Consider the following 17596-nt stretch of genomic DNA (forward strand, 5'->3'; position numbering starts at 1 on the left):
CTGGTGCTGGTGGTACGGGAGCTACATCCAAAACTTAAGACCAAGCAAAATGACAATTTTTTTCTGGTGAATCTGCAAAAATAATTTATAGAATTCTCACAAATTTAGGTATCATGTTTGAAATCTCTAGCCTAGATTTCTTCCCACCCTCATCTTCCCTTCCATCTCAATTTAGTTTCTTGGAGTACTAGCGAAACACTAGTGAAACATTTTAGATAATTAGTCAGAATATTAGTTCTCATTAACACAAATATTTATTGATGCTATTTATACAGTAAATTAGGTTGAATGCGAAGTTTTGGAGAGCTTGAATTCACCATTTTCTTGAGCACAAAGGTATTCTCTCATTGACAAATGGGCATTTCTCTTTGGCATCCGTTAGTTTTTTGCCCAGATATTGGCCTCTGTCAAATATTAAAAAATCAACTTAGTTTCTACTAAACAAAACTAAATGTGATTCTATGGAGAGTGATTGTATGATTACCAAACACATCTGATGTTAAATGTCATTAAAGTGCTGCTTGATCATCTCCGTCGGTTTGTGCTAATTAAGACAGAGAGGGCTGGGATTTATAAACCCCAAGAGTCTTATCTGAACAGTCTGCATATAAAAGTTGTCTTTTAGCCTGGTGAAGGGGTATCCATGAAGCTGTGGACCTCTGCATTCTCATCTTTGCTGGTCAGTAACAGCCATCTTTCCAACTGTCATCTTTCATGCTACCATAGGTTTTAGGAGCTGGCAAGGATCTGAAATAAAGCAATATAATGAAGTGATTTGTAAGGCTTTATGAAACGTTACCATACTATCTCTCACAGATATGTTTTTGCAGGTGGCATCCCAATCCAATGGAGGCTGTTTCAGGGGACTACTGAGATCAAAGCTCTACACAGCCTATCAGCACAACAGTCCCACACCTGGCATTTCCAACTTCCCAGCTGACGTCACTAACTGGGCGTCAGGTGACTTCACTAACATCTTTTTGTTAACACAGCCACTATAGTTAACATAGCCACTAAAAGAAAGGAAAAGACTGTCTCATCTCTTCCAACAGCATGGATCACCAACATTTTAATTAACTGCTTAGTTTGAGGGGGGCAGAGTGATGAATGTGACAACAGGCTCTGTCACCATCACTAGAGAGGCAAAATGATCTAAGAGCTTAAATGGACTTTTAAGTCAGACATACTTAGAACTGAAAGCCTTTAGTTGTATAATCTTGGGCAAATTACTTAATGTCATTAAATTTCAATATTCTTCTCTGAAAAACAGGGATAATAACAGTTTCATATTTGTGTTATTGTCATGCCTAATGTTACTGTAAAAATCCAGTAAGGTACAAGTTATTTAGCACAGTGCACAGCAAAAAGCTGTTGTACTCTACTACTGAATTCGGAAATGTAATAAATCTATCTTAGAATGAAAGATCTAGGTAATTCAGTTTAAATTCTTACAAGATGAAAGCCATTTTTTCCCATGAAAATGAATATGTCAAGTTTAATTATAGTTGGACTCCTAAGTTTACTGATGGTGGTAATCACATTCCTGAAAGGCGCATACTACGATTACGCAGACGCATGGTTCCCAGCCTGGCTGGCCTCAGAATCACCTGAAGATTCAACAGACAAAAAAAATTACCCACAGATTTTGGCCTTCATACGAGATCTACTCTCTGGGCGTAAAACTTAGGTCTCTGCATTTATAACTATACAGAAGATTCTGATTTGCATCAAAGTTTGAAAACCACCCTCCTGGGTTATACTCAGATTTGGTAGCCGGAAGTTTTATCTTAAACCTCACTCTAGGTTCTAACAAGTCTTTATCTTTACTGAATAACATACGCAAAATGAATAAAATTCACAAGCAAACTGAGTGGTTCTAATAGTTTTTTCTAGGAGTTCTCGTAGATGCCTAATCACGTTAGGCATCTGGCTGATTTTTAGCTGACCAAAGTGGAGTGATCCTCTAGTATCTTAAGTGACAATTTCTTTAAAACAACAAAGTAACATTTTATTCCAAGTCTACTAAGACTCTCACGGGAACCCACTAGGACTCTCTAGGTTTGCTACCACATGCACTGATGAGCCTAATTCTAAATTACCCAGTCCGCTGTCTGTCACTTACCTGCGAACAGGCTGTGCAAGTTTGCTGCGAGGCACTGGTATACCCCCAGCAGAAGGGGCACTGGGTCTGGGTAAGCCACTTCTCATCGCGGTTGTCCCTGCAGGTCTGGTTAGAGTAGTGCTGTTGATATTGTTGGGAGGATTTGCTGGGACTGTGTTGGGAACCATGGGAGGCCCAGGTGAGGAGGTGGTCTGTGTGAGCTGTGTTGTTTCTTGGCTACCAGGAGAACCAGAGCCAGGGTTACTAAATGCTTTTACTGGTTGCCGGAGAGCCAAAGGAGATGGTGCTGCAGGGGAGCGGAACTTGCCTGGAGAAGGTACTGCAGAATGGCAAAGAAAAATCAATGTTTTTAGTAGAAATGAAGTGTAAGTGAACCAGCGCTTTACATTATACTTGATGAGTAGGCCACCAGTACATCTGTATTCACAAAAACTCGCTCTACAGAAATGCAAGGAATAAAGAATATTTCTGGGCTAACAAAACAAAACAAGAGAACTGGTAAATCCTAATTAACCAAGTCCTTATTCAGAGGACTGCAACTATCCTTCATGACAGTATTTTAACTCTGCCCAGCTAGGAATCCACAATACCAGAAGAGAAAAGGCACTGCAGGGTTCTATTTCACTGTAGCAGCTAACCTGGGCCATATTCTAGAAATGAAAAAATGGCTATGACCTGCTGACTAGAATTTGAAACATACTCTCCCTTCAAAGAAACCATTCATGTAAACACGTATCAAATATCTGGTGGCTATACTTCAAAGTCCTATGTCACCTTTAGTGTAACTTAAAACTCAGAAATAAAACATTAAAAACAAAACAGAACAGCTTCTACTGCTGGGCTTCACCCAGCAGAGAAGTTGTAATTCTAAGGGCATATCAAGAGGTGTTTGAAGGCACAGGATAAAGATGGTACATCCTTCCGGAATGTCAATTCTGTAAGTTAACACACTTTTAAGTTAAAACAAATACTGATACATGAAAGAATACAACGTAAAATTTGCATTAATTTTTAAGCCAAAACAGGACTACAAATAAGTTTTATTATTGTGGTTGTACCTTAACGTGGTAAGTTCAGATCTCCTAGGGGACACATTCATCGTTCCCTGTTTATTTGGTTTAGCTAAGTCACCTCTAAAAGGGCATCCGTTTTAGTTTCTTCAAATGTCCACAAACGGCTACACACCATGTAAATAAAATTTTACCTTGACTTGCTTATCTAACAAGGAATCTGGGAGGTGAAAAGGATGCAGGTGGGGAAGGGGAGAGTGGGATGAGAGACACAACCAGGTCACCTATTCTCACTCAACACCCACTAGTTTGGGGATGTTATGACTGAAGGGAAAACCTTAGTCCTGAGACTCCAGAAACGGGATTATTCCACACAGCTCCATCTTCCTCACTTCTACTAATCTGTCTAAATGGTATAGGTAACATTAAGGTCTGCCACAGTAGCAGGTAGGAAAGGAAAAAATGGATGAGTCTGGCCACTATTTTCTACTGCTGAGAGAAAGTAGAGAGGAAACACTTTAGCTTCAAAAGTCCCAAATGGGAAATTCCTCTCTTACCTTCCTTACAATAAGTTTTTTTTGTACATAGCCTCCTTCCTTCCCAACTGATCTTTCTTGCCTTCTGTTTGAATGAAGTCCCAAATGTCAGCATCTCTGTACTTAAAATATATTAGGCCCCCAGTAGTTGACAGACTCAAATGATCTCTACTTGGCTCCACAAACCGTAGAGCCATGATTCCCAAACTTGACTGTGCATCAGAATCCCGAGGCGCTTTTAAAAAAATACAGAAAGCCAGGCACCACCTCCAGAAAACCCAGTCTAGAATGAAACTCAGGTATTTATTATTAAAACCACCACAAGAGTTTCAAGCTATGATGGCAAAACTGGGAAGGGGGATTACCCTCCTACTTGTAAACACCTATACAACTGGACAGATTATACAGAATAGTTTTCAAATATTGGACAACAGGCAGCACAGAACTATAATTCCCGAGAAAAGGAAAGTAAGTGTGGTGAGCTCTGTGAGCACACTGGCTTTTCTGAGGGGAAGGACATGCTTTTTGGAATGTAGAGCAAGAAGGATCCTGAGCAGATGAAAGTTACCTTGCTGAGCTGAGAAGACAAAAGTTGGAATTTGAGGAGCAGGGTACCTCAGAAGCAGGAGCTGCTCCAGAAGACCTCCAAAACTCAGCTGAGGAGTCTGCTTGAATCTTTGGCTAAATATTGTGCTGCACATATACCAAGTGAAGTTCCAGGAGACTGAGCAAAGGAAGACTGAAACACTGTAAGCTAAACAAAGCCTATTACTTGAAAATAAACATATAGTAAGTTAAATTGGAAAAAAAAAAAAAGCGGGAGATGAAAAATAGGCAACAGTAAAAATAAAATGTAATGTTAAAAGATACTTAGTTATTCCAGAATAAAAGAGGAGGGAGAAAAAAACAACAAAAAACAAAGATCTGAAGGGACAGAGAGAAAACAAACTGAGCCTGCAAACCAACCATATTGATAACAGCATTGAGTATGAACAGCAATCACTCCAGTGAAAAGGTAATGATTGTTGGTACCCACAAGAGAAAGAGCAACATGCTATCTAAAAGGAACACATTCTAGAGAATACTTTCCAAGATGGCAGAGGAGTAGGAGACCTTAGTTTTTGTCTGGTCCCAGTAATTCAGCTGGTTACCAAATCATTCCGAACCCCTGAGAACTCAACCAGAGATGTAAGAAAAGAATTGCTGCAATTCTACTAATAGAAAAGTGGCCACTTTCTGCAAGAATGACAAGATGGAAAAGCTCACCTCAAAAATGAGAACAAGAGGCAGTACTAACTGCCAGGGGCCTAATCAGTATGGGTAGAAGTAAGATGCGAGAACTAGATTCAGAATAATAATTGTAAAGATACTAGCTGGGCTTGAAAAAAGCATAGAAGACACTAAAGAATCCCTTTCTGGAGAAATAAAAGAACTAAAATCTAATCAAGTCAAAATAAAAAAGGCTATTAATGAGATACGATTAAAAATGGAGGCCCTAACTGCTAGGATAAATAGGCAGAAGAAAAAATTAGTGATAGAGAAGAAAAAATGATGGAAAAAAGAAGCTGAGAAAAAGAGAGATAAACAACTACTGGATCATGAGGGAAGAATTCAAGAGATAAGCGATATAAAGCAAAACATTATTAGAATAATTGGGATCCCAGAAAAAAAGGAAAGAGAGAAGGGGGGGCAGTAGGTATACTGAAGCGAATTATACAGAGAACTTTCCTAATCTGGGGAAGGAACAGGCATCCAAATCCAGGAGGCACAGAGAACCCCTCAAAATCAGTTAAAACAGGACAACAAAACATTTAATAGTGAAACTTGCAAATCTCAGAGACAAAGAGAAATCCTGAAAGCAGCCTGGGAAAAGAGGTCCATAACCTACAAGGATAGAAACATGAGACCGACAGCAGACCTATCCACAGAGACCTGGAGGCCAGAAGGACTGGCATGATATATTCAGTGTGCTAAAAAAGAAAAACATGCAATCAAGAATACTTTATCCAGCAAGGATGTCGTTCAAAATAGGAGTGATAAAAAGCTTCCAGGACAAACAGAAAATAAAAGAATTTGTGGTCACCAAACCAGCCCTACAAGAAATATTAAGAGGGGTCCTTTAAGCAAAGAGAGAGCCCAAAAGTAACACAGGCCAGAAAGGAATGGAGACAGTATAAAGAAACAATCACTTTACAGGTAATACAACGGCACTAAATTCACTTCTTTCAATAGTTACTCTGAAGGTAAATGGGCTAAATGCCCCAATCAAAAGACACAGGGTATCAGACTGGATAAAAAATGCCCATCAATATGCTGTCTGTAAGAAACTCATTTTAGACCAAAAGACACCTCCAGATTGAAAGTAAGGGTGTGGAAAGCCATTATTATGCTAATAAACATCAAAAGAAAGTGTGGGTAGCAATCTTTATTTCTGACAAATTAGATTTTAAACCAAAGACTGTAGTAAGAGATGAGGAAGGACACTCTATTATACTTAAAGGGTCTATCCAACAAGAAGATCTAACAATTATAAATATTTATGCTTATACCATGCGTCAACCAATTATATAAACCAATTAATAACAAAATTTAAGAAACACATCAATAATAATATAATAATAGTAGGGGACTTTAACACCCCACTCACTGCAATGGATAGATCATCTAAGCAGAAGATCAGCAAGGAAAAAAGGGCTTTGAATAACAACACTGACCAGATGGGCTTCACAGATATATTCAGAGCATTCCATCTTAAAGAACAGAATACACATTCTTCTAGAGTGCACATGGAATATTCTCCAGAACTGATCACACATTTGGTCACAAATCAGGTCTCAACTGGCACCAGAAAATTGGGATCATTACCTGCATATTTTCAGACAACAATGCTTTGAAAATGTAACTCAATAACAAGAAGATATTTGGAAAGAACTCAAATACATGGAGGCTAAAGAGCATCCCACTAAAGAATGAGTGGGTCAACCAGGAAACTGACGGATTAAAAAAATTGTTGGAAACAAATGAAAATACAACTGTTTAAAACTTTTGGGATGCAGCAAAGGCGGTCCAAAGAGGGAAATATATATAGCATTACAAGCCTTTCTCAAGAAACAAGAAAGGTCTCAGATACACAACCTAACCATACACCTTAAGGAGCTAGAGAAAGAACAGCAAATAAAGCATAAACCTGGCAGGAGAAGAGAATTAATAAAGATCAGAGCAGAAATCAATGAAATAGAAACCAAACGAACAGTAGAACGCATGAATGAAACTAGGAGCTGGTTCTCTGAAAGAATGAGATTGATAAACCTCTGGCCAGACTTATCAAAAAGAAAAATGACCCAAATAAATAAAATCTTGAGTGAGGAATGATCACAATCAACACCAAAGAAATACAATTATAAGAACATGTTATGAACAACTATATGCCAACAAATTAGGGAATCTGGAAAAATGGATTCATTCCTAGAGACGTACAAACCACCAAAACTGAAAAAGGAAGAAACAGAATGCCTGAACAGACCTATAACCGGCAAGGAATTTAAAGCCAGTATTCAAAAATCTCCCAACAAACAGGAGTTGGGGCCAGACGGCTTCCCAGGAGAATTCTACCAAACATTTAATGAAGAATTAATACCCATTTTTCTGAAGCTACTTCAAAAAACAAAATGGAAGCAAAACTTCCAAATTCTTTCCATGAGTTGGTCCCAACATTATGTTAGTCCCAAAACCAGACAAAGACCCCACCAAAAGGAAGAATTACAGACCAATATCCCTGATTAACATGGATGCAAAAATTGTCACCAAGACCCTGGTCAACAGGGGGATGCCTGTGTGGCTCAGTCTGTTAAGTGGCTGCTTTCAGTTTGGGTCATGATCTCATGGTCCTGGGACTGAGTCCTACGTTGGGCTCCCTGCTCAGTGGGGAGTCTGCTTCTCCCACTCCCCACCACCGCCCCCCCCCTTGTCTGCTCATGTGCATGAGCGCACACTTTCTCAGGTAAATAAATAAAATCTTTTAAAAAAGTAGTAGCCAGGGCACCTGGGTGGCTCAGTGGGTTAAAGCCTCTGCCTTCACTCAGGTCATGATGCCGGGGTCCTGGGATGGAGCCCTGCATTGGGCTCTCTGCTCGGCGGGGAGCCTGTTTCCCCCTCTCTGTCTCTGCCTGCCTCTCTGCCTACTTATGATCTCGGTCAAATAAATAAATAAAATCTTAAAAAAATTAAAAAAAAATACTAGCCAACAGGATCCAACAGTACATTAAAAAGGTTATTCACCATGGCCAAGTGAGATTTATTCCTGGGCTGCAAGGGTTGTTCAACATGAGCAAATCAATGTGATACACTACATTAATAAAAGAAAGGGCAGGATGCCTGGGTGACCCAGTTGGTTAAGCATCTGCTTTAGGCTCAGGTCATGATCCTGGGATGCTGGGATTAAGCCCAGAGTCGGGTTCCCTACTCAGTGGGGAGTCTGCTTCTCCCTCTCCCTCTGCCCCTCCCCTGCTTGTGCTTGCTCCCTTGCTCTGTCTCAAATAAATAAATCTTTAAAAAAAATAAAAATATAAGGGAAAGAACCATATGATCCTCTCAATAGATGCAGAAAACACATCTGACAAAGCACAGCATCCTTTCTTGATTAAAAGTCTTCATAGTGTAGGAACAGAAGGAACATACCTCAGCATCATAAAGTATATGCCCACATGTATATGTGGGCATATACAAAATGCCCACAGTGAATATCATTCCCAGTGGGGAAAACGGAGAGCTTTTCCTCTAAGGTCAGGAACATGGCAGGGATGTCCACTATCACCACTGCTGTTCAACATAATACTAGAAGTCCTAGCCTCAGCAATCACACAAATAAATAAATAAATAAAAAGACATCCGAATCTACACTCTGCAGATGACATGATACTCTGTATGGAAAACTCAAAAGACTCCACCTCAAAATTGCTAGACCTCATACAGCAATTCAGCAAAGTGCAGGATATAAAATCAAGCACAGGTATCAGTTGCATTTCTATACACTAACGAGACAGAAGAGAAATTAAGGAGTGGACCCCATTTACAATTGCACCCAAAACCATCAGATATCTAAGAATAAAACTAACCACAGAGTCAAAGTATCTATATTCAGAAAACTACAGAACAGTCATGAAAGAAATTGAAGGGGATGGAAAGAAATGGGAAAACATTGCATGCTCATGGATTGGAAGAAAAAGTCTTACTAAAATGTCTGCTACTTAGAGCAATCTATACATTCAATGCAATCCCTATCAAAATACCATCAACTTTTTTCTCAGAGCTAGACATGGATGGAATTAGAGGATATTATGCTAAGTGAAATAAATCAATCAGAGAAAGACAATTATCACCATATCTCACTAATACGTGGAATTTAAGAAACAAAACAGAGTATCATAGGGGAAGGAAGGAAAAAAGGAAACAAGATGAAACCAGAGAAGGAAACAAACCATAAGCCACTTTTTTTTTTTTTAAAGATTTTATTTATTTGACAGACAGAGATCACAAGTAGGCAGAGAGGCTGATGCGGGACTTGATCCCAGGACCCTGAGATCATGACCCAAGCCGAAGGCAGAGGCTTTAACCCACTGAGCCACCCAGGCGCCCCCCATAAACCACTCTTAACAATAGGTAACAATCTGAAGATTGCTGGAGGGTAGGGTGGTGGGGGGATGAGGTAACTGGGTGATGGACACTAAGGAGGGCACGTGATGTAATAGAACACTGGGTATAAGACTGATGAATCACTGACCTCTACCTCTGAAACTGATAATACATTATATGTTAATAAATTGAATTTAAATAAAAATATGGAAGGAAGGAAGAAAAAAAGAAACACATTTTAGACATAAAAACACAGGTTAAAAGTAAAAGGACAGAAAAAGATACACAAAACCAATCATGAAAAAGCTGGAATGTTTAAAATAACAACAGGAAAAAAAAAGATTACCATGAGAAATTGAGTTCAATGTTAAAGGGGTTGATTCAGAAGAGAACATAACAATTCCAACTGCATATACCCAAAAACAGATGTATGAAACACACGAAACAAACTGACATAACTGAAAGCTGGGGGAAAATCTATAATTAGATATTTCAATACTACTCCACTCTCAGTAACTGATAAAACAAATAGGTAAAAATCAGAAAGGACATAGAAGACAAACACCACCACCAATCAAATTAGCCTGACATTTAAGAACACTCTACTCAACTGATCATGGTTCAAACTTTCATTAGTGGGTGAATGACTAAATAAACCATGATGTATCCATACAATTAAATATTACTCAGCAATAAAAAGGAGTAAACTGCTGATACAATAAGGATGACTCTAAAAATAATGCTGAGTTAGTTCAGTGCCACAAACAAAACAGCACATATTGAAGGACTCCATTTATATAAAGTTCCAGAAAAGGCAAATCTAATTTATGGAAACAAAGCAGATCAGATATTTGCTTGAAGTTGGAAGAACTGACTGGGAAGAAATACGAGGAAACTTTTGGGGATGATGGAAATGTTCTATGACTTCACTATATTGATGGTTACATGAACGTGTGTGTGTGTTTAAAGATTTATTTATCTGAGAGAGAGCACATGGGTGCACAGTGGGGAAGGTCAGAAGGAGAGGTAGAGAGAAACTCCAACCCAGCTCTGGAGCATGGAGCCTGATGGAATGCGGGATCTCAAGACTCTGAGATCACAACCTGAGCTGAAACCAAGAGTTGGTTGCCCAATTGACTGTGCCACCCAGGCACCCCATGAATGTGAAGTTTTGCTGAAATTCAAAATGTGTTTTTAAAATTCCACCTGAATACAGCTGACTTTAAGAAAACTCCATAAGGGATTCTATAGTAGAGCTAAGGCTGAGAATAATGACTCGTGAATGAATCATGTCCTGGTTCCCCAACAACTGTTGCAACTCCTCTGTAGAAAACTGAAGATGTCCACAGGGTCTGAGTACCCCTGAATTGCAAATTCCCTGATCTTCATGGAAGATTTTTTTTTTAACTCTTACATAATCCATATTGCCCTTTCTATAGGTGACTATAAATATATTTTCTCAACTCCATTCTCCACACTTAGCCTTATCTCCCTTGCCAGATCAGTCTCTACCCAAGCTGTTTCAGTGGTTTCCTGGAAGCTTACTGGGTAACTAAGGCTCCAAGGCTCTAATTCATCTAGCCACTACTTGAGGGTGTGGCCTGGACCTCCTCCTTCTAGTACCAACTCCAAAAAGGCCATCATCAGTCCTAGCTTTTCCCATGGTTGGTAGTCTTTCAGCTAGGGTTTGGTTTTTGAAGGAATGCAGGTTTCGGATAGGAGCAAGAACAGTACAGTTCAGAGGATCATAAGCTTCACAGAGTATTCTGGAAAAGTCTGGGGAGTTGAAGAAAGATGGCAATGAGGTGAGATTAAGAGATGCACTAAAACACTGTGACTGACAATCTGTTAGATGAGGGACGCCCAGAGTCCTAGGCCTCCTTCTTATGGTGACTGATGTAAAGCCCATGGTGAAATTAGGCACTTACACTAATGAGACTTAAGAGTGTTTCATTTCTACATGACAACCTTACATATACTGGAATACATCTATAATGCTCTGAATGTCTTACGCAAACCTTACCTTGAAAACAAGCTTTGTGCAAAGCATCTTTTCCTCTGGAAAAACTTTGGACAATTTTTTGAACTGATAATACTAATACCAGGGAAATGATTGTGTCTCGAAATTTTAATTTTTATTATTTTTTTAAAAAGATTTTTCTATTTATTTGACAGAGACACAGCAAGAAAGGGAATACAAGCAGAGGGAGTGGAGAGAGAGAAGCAGGCTCCCCACTGAACAGGGAGCCCTATGCGGGGCTCGATCCCAGGACCCTGGGATCACGACCTCAACTGAAGGGCAGATGCTTAACAACTGAGCCACCCAGGCGCCCTCTCTCAAAATTTTTAAAAAATGTGAATCTCACACTTCCACTTGGGAAAATGGGATAGATGTATTTTTCCCTACTTCTCTCACTTAAGTATAATTTAAAACCCTGGGCATGATATTTAAAACAGACATAAAATTCTGATGTGGAGTGGAAAAAGGAAGACTGCCTGAGAACTAAGGGATGACATGATAATGAGTTACTAGGGTTTTCTTCTTGCTACATACACCCCAAATTGGAGCTGGAGAAACTGGCAACCTGGAAAAGCCATTAGGTGTGACAGAGGAAAAAGTCTGCTCTCTCCCTAGCCAAAGAGCTAGGAAAGAGAGTTTTTTTTTTTTTTCAAATACTGTTTCTTTTTATTTTTTTAAAGATTTTTATTTATTTATTTGACAGACAGAGATCACAAGCAGGCAGAGAGGCAGGCAGAGAGAGAGAGGAGGAAGCAGGCTCCCCGCTTGAGCAGAGAGCCTGATGCAGGTCTCGATCCCAGGACCCTGAGATCATGACCTGAGCCAAAGGCAGAGGCTTTAACCCACTGAGCCACCCAGGCGCCCCAGAAAGAGAGCTTTTAGATGATAACTATTCTACTCCAGCCAAACACTACAGAAAAACTGTAGCCTTACTCTCATCCATCAGCAAAAGCTGGTGGGGTGTCCGGACTACTATTCTTGTGAGGTTTAACAAGGTGCCCATATATTCTCCAGGAAGGGGTAAGAGAACAAGGTAATTGTTCTTTCCTCTCCTCATGGGTTGGTGTCAGAGGAGGTCCAGTATCGAGTCAGGACTTTGAGGACTGCTCAGTGGTAACACGACCACCTCCACCACAGTGTGAATGGAGACCAAGTGGGGAGCCAGAACGCCTACCTCTACCCACCTGGCTCCTCCCCCTTGGGTGCCAGCAAAGACTGAGTAGAAAACCCAGGTTTCTATTTCCACCTAGTAGTAGTAAAATACCACCAAGCCTCGGCCACCAAATGTCAGAGTGATGTCAGAGAAAGACACAAAAAGCCAGAAAAAACAAAACCAGAAACAAAGTATCAAAAAAGAAAATCATAGACTCATCTCTCTTGCGAATGTAGATGTAAAATTCCTTAACAAATTATTAGCATATAGAACTCAATGATATATATATATCTCATGTACCATGATCAAGTAGGGTTTATTCCAGGATGCAAAGTTGGTTCAAAATTTGAAAATCAGGGGCGCCTGGGTGGCTCAGTGGGTTAAGTGTCTGCCTTTGGCTCAGGTCATGATCTCAGAGTCCTGGGATCGAGCCCCACATCTGGGCTCTCTGCTCAGCAGGGAGCCTGCTCCCCCCCTGCCCCTGCCTGCCTCTCTGCCTACTTGTGATCTCTCTCTGTGTTAAATAAATAAAATAAAAAAAAAATTTTGAAAATCAATTAATGTCATCCACCATAAAACAAGCTAAAGGGAAGTCACATGATCACATCTACTGACACAAAAAACATCTAACAAAATTTAGCACATATTCATGATAAAAATTCTGAGAAAAACAGGAATGGGGGAACCTGAACTTGTTAAAGAACATTTATAAAAAATATACATATAACATTATACTTAATGGTGAAAGACTGCTTCCCCTCTAAGGAACAAAGCAAAAATATATGCTCTTACCACTCTTACTCATAGTGCTGGAAGTTCTAGTCAGTGCAATAAGCAAGAAACTAAAAGGCATACAAATTCAAAAGAAACTGTCTTCAGGATTGTTACCTCAAAAATCCCAGGGAATCCACACAAAAAATAACTTCTAGAAATACTGAGTTCAGTAAAGTTGCAGGATAGAAGATTAACATATAACAATCTACTGTATTTCTATATAGCAATAATGAATGTATAGAAATCAAAATAAAACACGCAACACCACTTACATTGAGAAAAAGAGAAAAGAAATATTCAGATGTAAATCTCATAAAAACAAAACTCAGCAAGTTTCAGCAAATATCACAGGTTAGCTGTGAAAATCAAATGAGTAATATTTGTATTAACAGTTGGCAAATGTGTAATATTACACAAACTGTAAGGCATACTACATCTGCTCCTTCCTTATCTAGGGAATACTGGAGCCTTTCAGCCTGTTGCAGCTGAGTTCTCTGGAAAGATATTCAACAATGCCACTCAAGACAATCATCTTCTAGGCCATCCTTATAAATTAACTAAAACACAGGGATTAATTAGGCTTTACTGTCCAAATTAATTATGATAGTAGGTTATAATTTTTCTTTACTCACTTTGGATACTGAGAATTGCACTTAAATCGAGGCATAAAATGAAGCTGTTATCTACTCTGAACAAGAATTAGAACACTATTTATAAAACCGACATGTGACTAAAAATACTAACCTTAGTGTCTCAGTTAAGTCACCTCTGAAATGAAACGGTGGGTAATATGAGGATTCCTATTTTCAAACATTCATTTTTTTGTCTTTTAGTAAGCATTTAATAAACATGGTAAGTTTTCTAATTGAGGCTTAGAAAATACAATAGGCACTTTAGAATGGGAAAAACTGAGTAAACTATATATTGTTTTTAGCTTGATAAATATTCAGAGTGTTTTATAAATAATGTATCTCAAATGTAAACAGCAACATGAAAAAACATAGACACTCCAAATGGTTCTCTTTACAGTGATGTGTCTAAACTAAAAATTCCATTAATTGTATAATTGCTAAAAATATGTAAATATCAAATATATAGTTTACAATAAAAATATACACATTCTGAAACACTGGCCACTATGACTGATGGGGAGAAAAACATTTATTAAAATAGATATGCCATCCAATTATTTAACAAAGATTAAAAACAAAAATACTTGTTAACTCTCCCTTACTATAGTAAGTTACATCATCCCAGTTACGCACCATCAAGGATAATAAGAGGTTACTGACATAATAAAGACTTAAAAAAAATAAGTTCTGGTTATTAAAGACTGCAGAGATGATGTAAATATGATTCTCTCATTATAGAGTCAAACAATCCTTGCTAGAAGAGTTACTAGTGACTATCTGTTCCCTCCTTTTCACTGTGTAGAGAAGAAAACTTGCCACAACCACAGAGATCAACTGAGCAAATAAAAAAGAAAGAAGTTGAACCCACAATTCCTCATTCCCAGATTGGTATTTTTTACTGGGAACTAAGAGAGAAACACCTCCAGAAGTAGAAATTAAAATGTTATTTTCACTATTTTATTTTCAATTAGACTCAGGACATATTTGTGGGGCTACTATCCTAGACAGTATTCATAAGACATGATACCAAGGCCTATTAAATTTGTGAAGGCTGACAAGTAATCACACACACACAAAATTAACAAGGCACAGAAGCCTTTGATTTCTTCTTCCATTACTATACGTGAGTCACCATTATTTTTGTAAGCACAGAGTTATCATGAGAAGATTTATTAAATGTAAGAGGCAGGAGACACCCCTGGGAATGGGCTTCACTATAGGTTTTCTTCCTTACATACAAAAAGATTGACAGATACGAATAAATAAGCTACTGGCAAATACTCGCAGCATTAGGATTTTCAAAAGAGGCAAAAGTGGAAAGAACTCAGAAGTTCACAACTGAGAAATGGATAAATGAAATTTGGTATATCCATACCAAACTGGATATACATCACAATAAAAAGGAACAAAATACTAATATATGCTGTACTATGATGAACTTCGGAAACCTTATGCTAAGCCAGTCATGAAGATCACATATTATATTTACAAGAAGTGGCAGAGGCATAGGTAAAAGCAGAGACAGAAAGATTACTGGTTGCCAGGGGCTGGAAGGAGTGGGATATGGGTATGATATTTCTTATGTGGGTGATGAAGATCTCTAAGGTCAAAATAATTGCTCAGCTCTATAAATATACTAAGAAACACTGACTTATATACTTTAAAAGGATGAATTTTATTTATTTAAAAGATTTTATTTATTCATTTGAAAGAGACAGTGAGCAAGTGAGCAAGTGAGGGAGCACAAGCAGTAGAGGGAGAAAGAGAAGCAGGTTCCCTGTTGAGCAGAGAGCCCAATGTAGGGCTCAATCCCAGGACCCTGAGTGATCATGACCTAAGCGGAAGGCAGCTACTTAACTGACTGAGCCACCCAGGTGCCCCAAAAGGATGAATTTTATAACTAGGGAAGAAGAGCAAGGGTATGAAATCTCAGAAAATAAGCAGCAATATTTTTTTTTTAACAGTTTTGCAATCTCTATAGACATAAAATTAGAAAATCTTAAATCAAGGTCCCTTTCTAAATGTTTAGAAAAAACAGTTCCAAAGAAAAATGGACAACAGACAAGGACCGAGGTCAAATCCCATGTGATGTTACTATTAAAAAAAGAAAAGAGCAGAATAACATTTTTTTAAGATTTTATTTATTTATTTGACAGACAGAGATCACAAGTAGAAAGAGAGGCAGGCAGAGAGAGAGGGGGAAGCAGGCTCCCTGCTGAGCAGAGAGCCCAATGAGGAGCTTGATCCCAGGACCCTAAGATCATGACCTGAGCTGAAGGCAGAGGCTTTAACCCACTGAGCCACCCAGGCGCCCCCAGAATAACATTTCTACTAACAGTACAACCTTGCCAGAAATCATGTCCACCATGCACACATACACAAAGGATGAAAATTATAACCTAATATTTCAAATTCTAAAAACATTTAAGAAAATGATAAAAGATATGAAAGAACATCATAAAACAGAATGGGAAACATTAAAAAATGGGTGATAGAGAACACAGAAAAGAACTGGACATAAATCATCTTAGAATGAAGTCTATGGAAGAAAGAACACAAGAGTCACCACACATGACAGATAATGCTTTAAGAGAAATAGACTATGAAAAGAAACTTTTATAGAACAACAACAACAACAAAAGAAGATGGAAATGGATTCAAGGGAAGGCAACAGACACAGAAGATAGGCGAAGAATATCCAACATATGTACAACAGGCGTCCCCACAAAAAGAAGAAAGCCAAAAAGAGAAGAATACTAAAAACCATAACTCAAAAGACTTTGTCTGAAATTTTAAAATATGTGCAATTCCATACTGAAAGAACACACCCCCTATCTGGGGAAATCAAATCAAAATGACCAACATTAAGATATATTCTCATAAATTATTGAACTTTAGGTGCGCCTCGGTGGTTGGTTAAGTGGCTGGCTCTTGATTTTTGGCTCAGGCCATGATATTGGGGTCCTGGGATCATGCCCCATGTCAGGCTGCACACTTAGTGGGAAGTCTGCTTCAGGATTCTCTCTCCCTTTGTCCTCCCTTCACTTGCTCACTATCTCTCTAAAATAAATATATAAATCTTTAAAAAAAAAAATAAATGATTGGGGCGCCTGGGTGGCTCAGTGGGTTAAAGCCTCTGCCTTTGGCTCGGGTCATGATCCCAGGGCCCTGGGATCGAGCCCCGCATCGGGCTCTCTGCTCAGCGGGGAGACTGCTTCCTCCTCTCTCTCTCTTCCTGCCTCTCTGCCTACTTGTGATCTCTGTCTGTCAAATAAATAAATAAAAAAAAAATAAAATAAAATGATTAAACTTTAAAGGAAAAGAAAACATCCTTTGGGTATCCAGATAAAGAACCAAATCACTGTAAGAGAAATAACTTTTTATTCCTGACAAAAAGGGAGTAATATATATTTAAGACACTCAAGGAAAGAAAGTATGAACCAAAGACTTCATATCTAGTTAATGAATTTCAAATATAAAAAGGATGGACAAACTGTCATCAACACACAAAACTGGAGGGAATGGATACTGCTTCTTTAACTCCCTTTTAAGGAACCTACTAGAGAATGAAACAAGAAACTTCAAACAAGAAAAATGATTGGTGAGGCAACAATGTACAGACTGGTGGTAAGCGCTAAAATATAGAACTAAGACTAAATAAAAGTACAAATGACTCTTCAATCTGATAATGGATATGCAGTGTAACTGCTAAAAAAAA

General features: G+C 38.6%; 1 protein-coding gene across 3 annotated transcripts in view; it reads right to left on the reverse strand.

The window, feature by feature from the left end:
• Positions 1-229: 229 nt before the first annotated feature.
• SLAIN2 (SLAIN motif family member 2) overlaps positions 230-17596 on the reverse strand; it is a 94441-nt gene continuing 77074 nt past the window's right edge. For all 3 annotated transcript variants that reach the window (XM_032852180.1, XM_032852172.1, XM_032852161.1), the window contains 2 exons: positions 2123-2441; positions 230-747 (listed from right to left, as the gene is read on the reverse strand). In XM_032852180.1, the coding sequence (XP_032708071.1) occupies positions 681-747; positions 2123-2441 (386 nt within the window). In that variant the 3' untranslated portion in view covers positions 230-680. The remainder of the gene's footprint in view (positions 748-2122; positions 2442-17596) is intronic.

This window comes from Lontra canadensis, unplaced genomic scaffold, assembly GCF_010015895.1.
Source record: "Lontra canadensis isolate GAN:19392208 unplaced genomic scaffold, GSC_riverotter_1.0 scaffold1, whole genome shotgun sequence".
In the NCBI taxonomy this organism is placed as follows: domain Eukaryota; kingdom Metazoa; phylum Chordata; class Mammalia; order Carnivora; family Mustelidae; genus Lontra; species Lontra canadensis.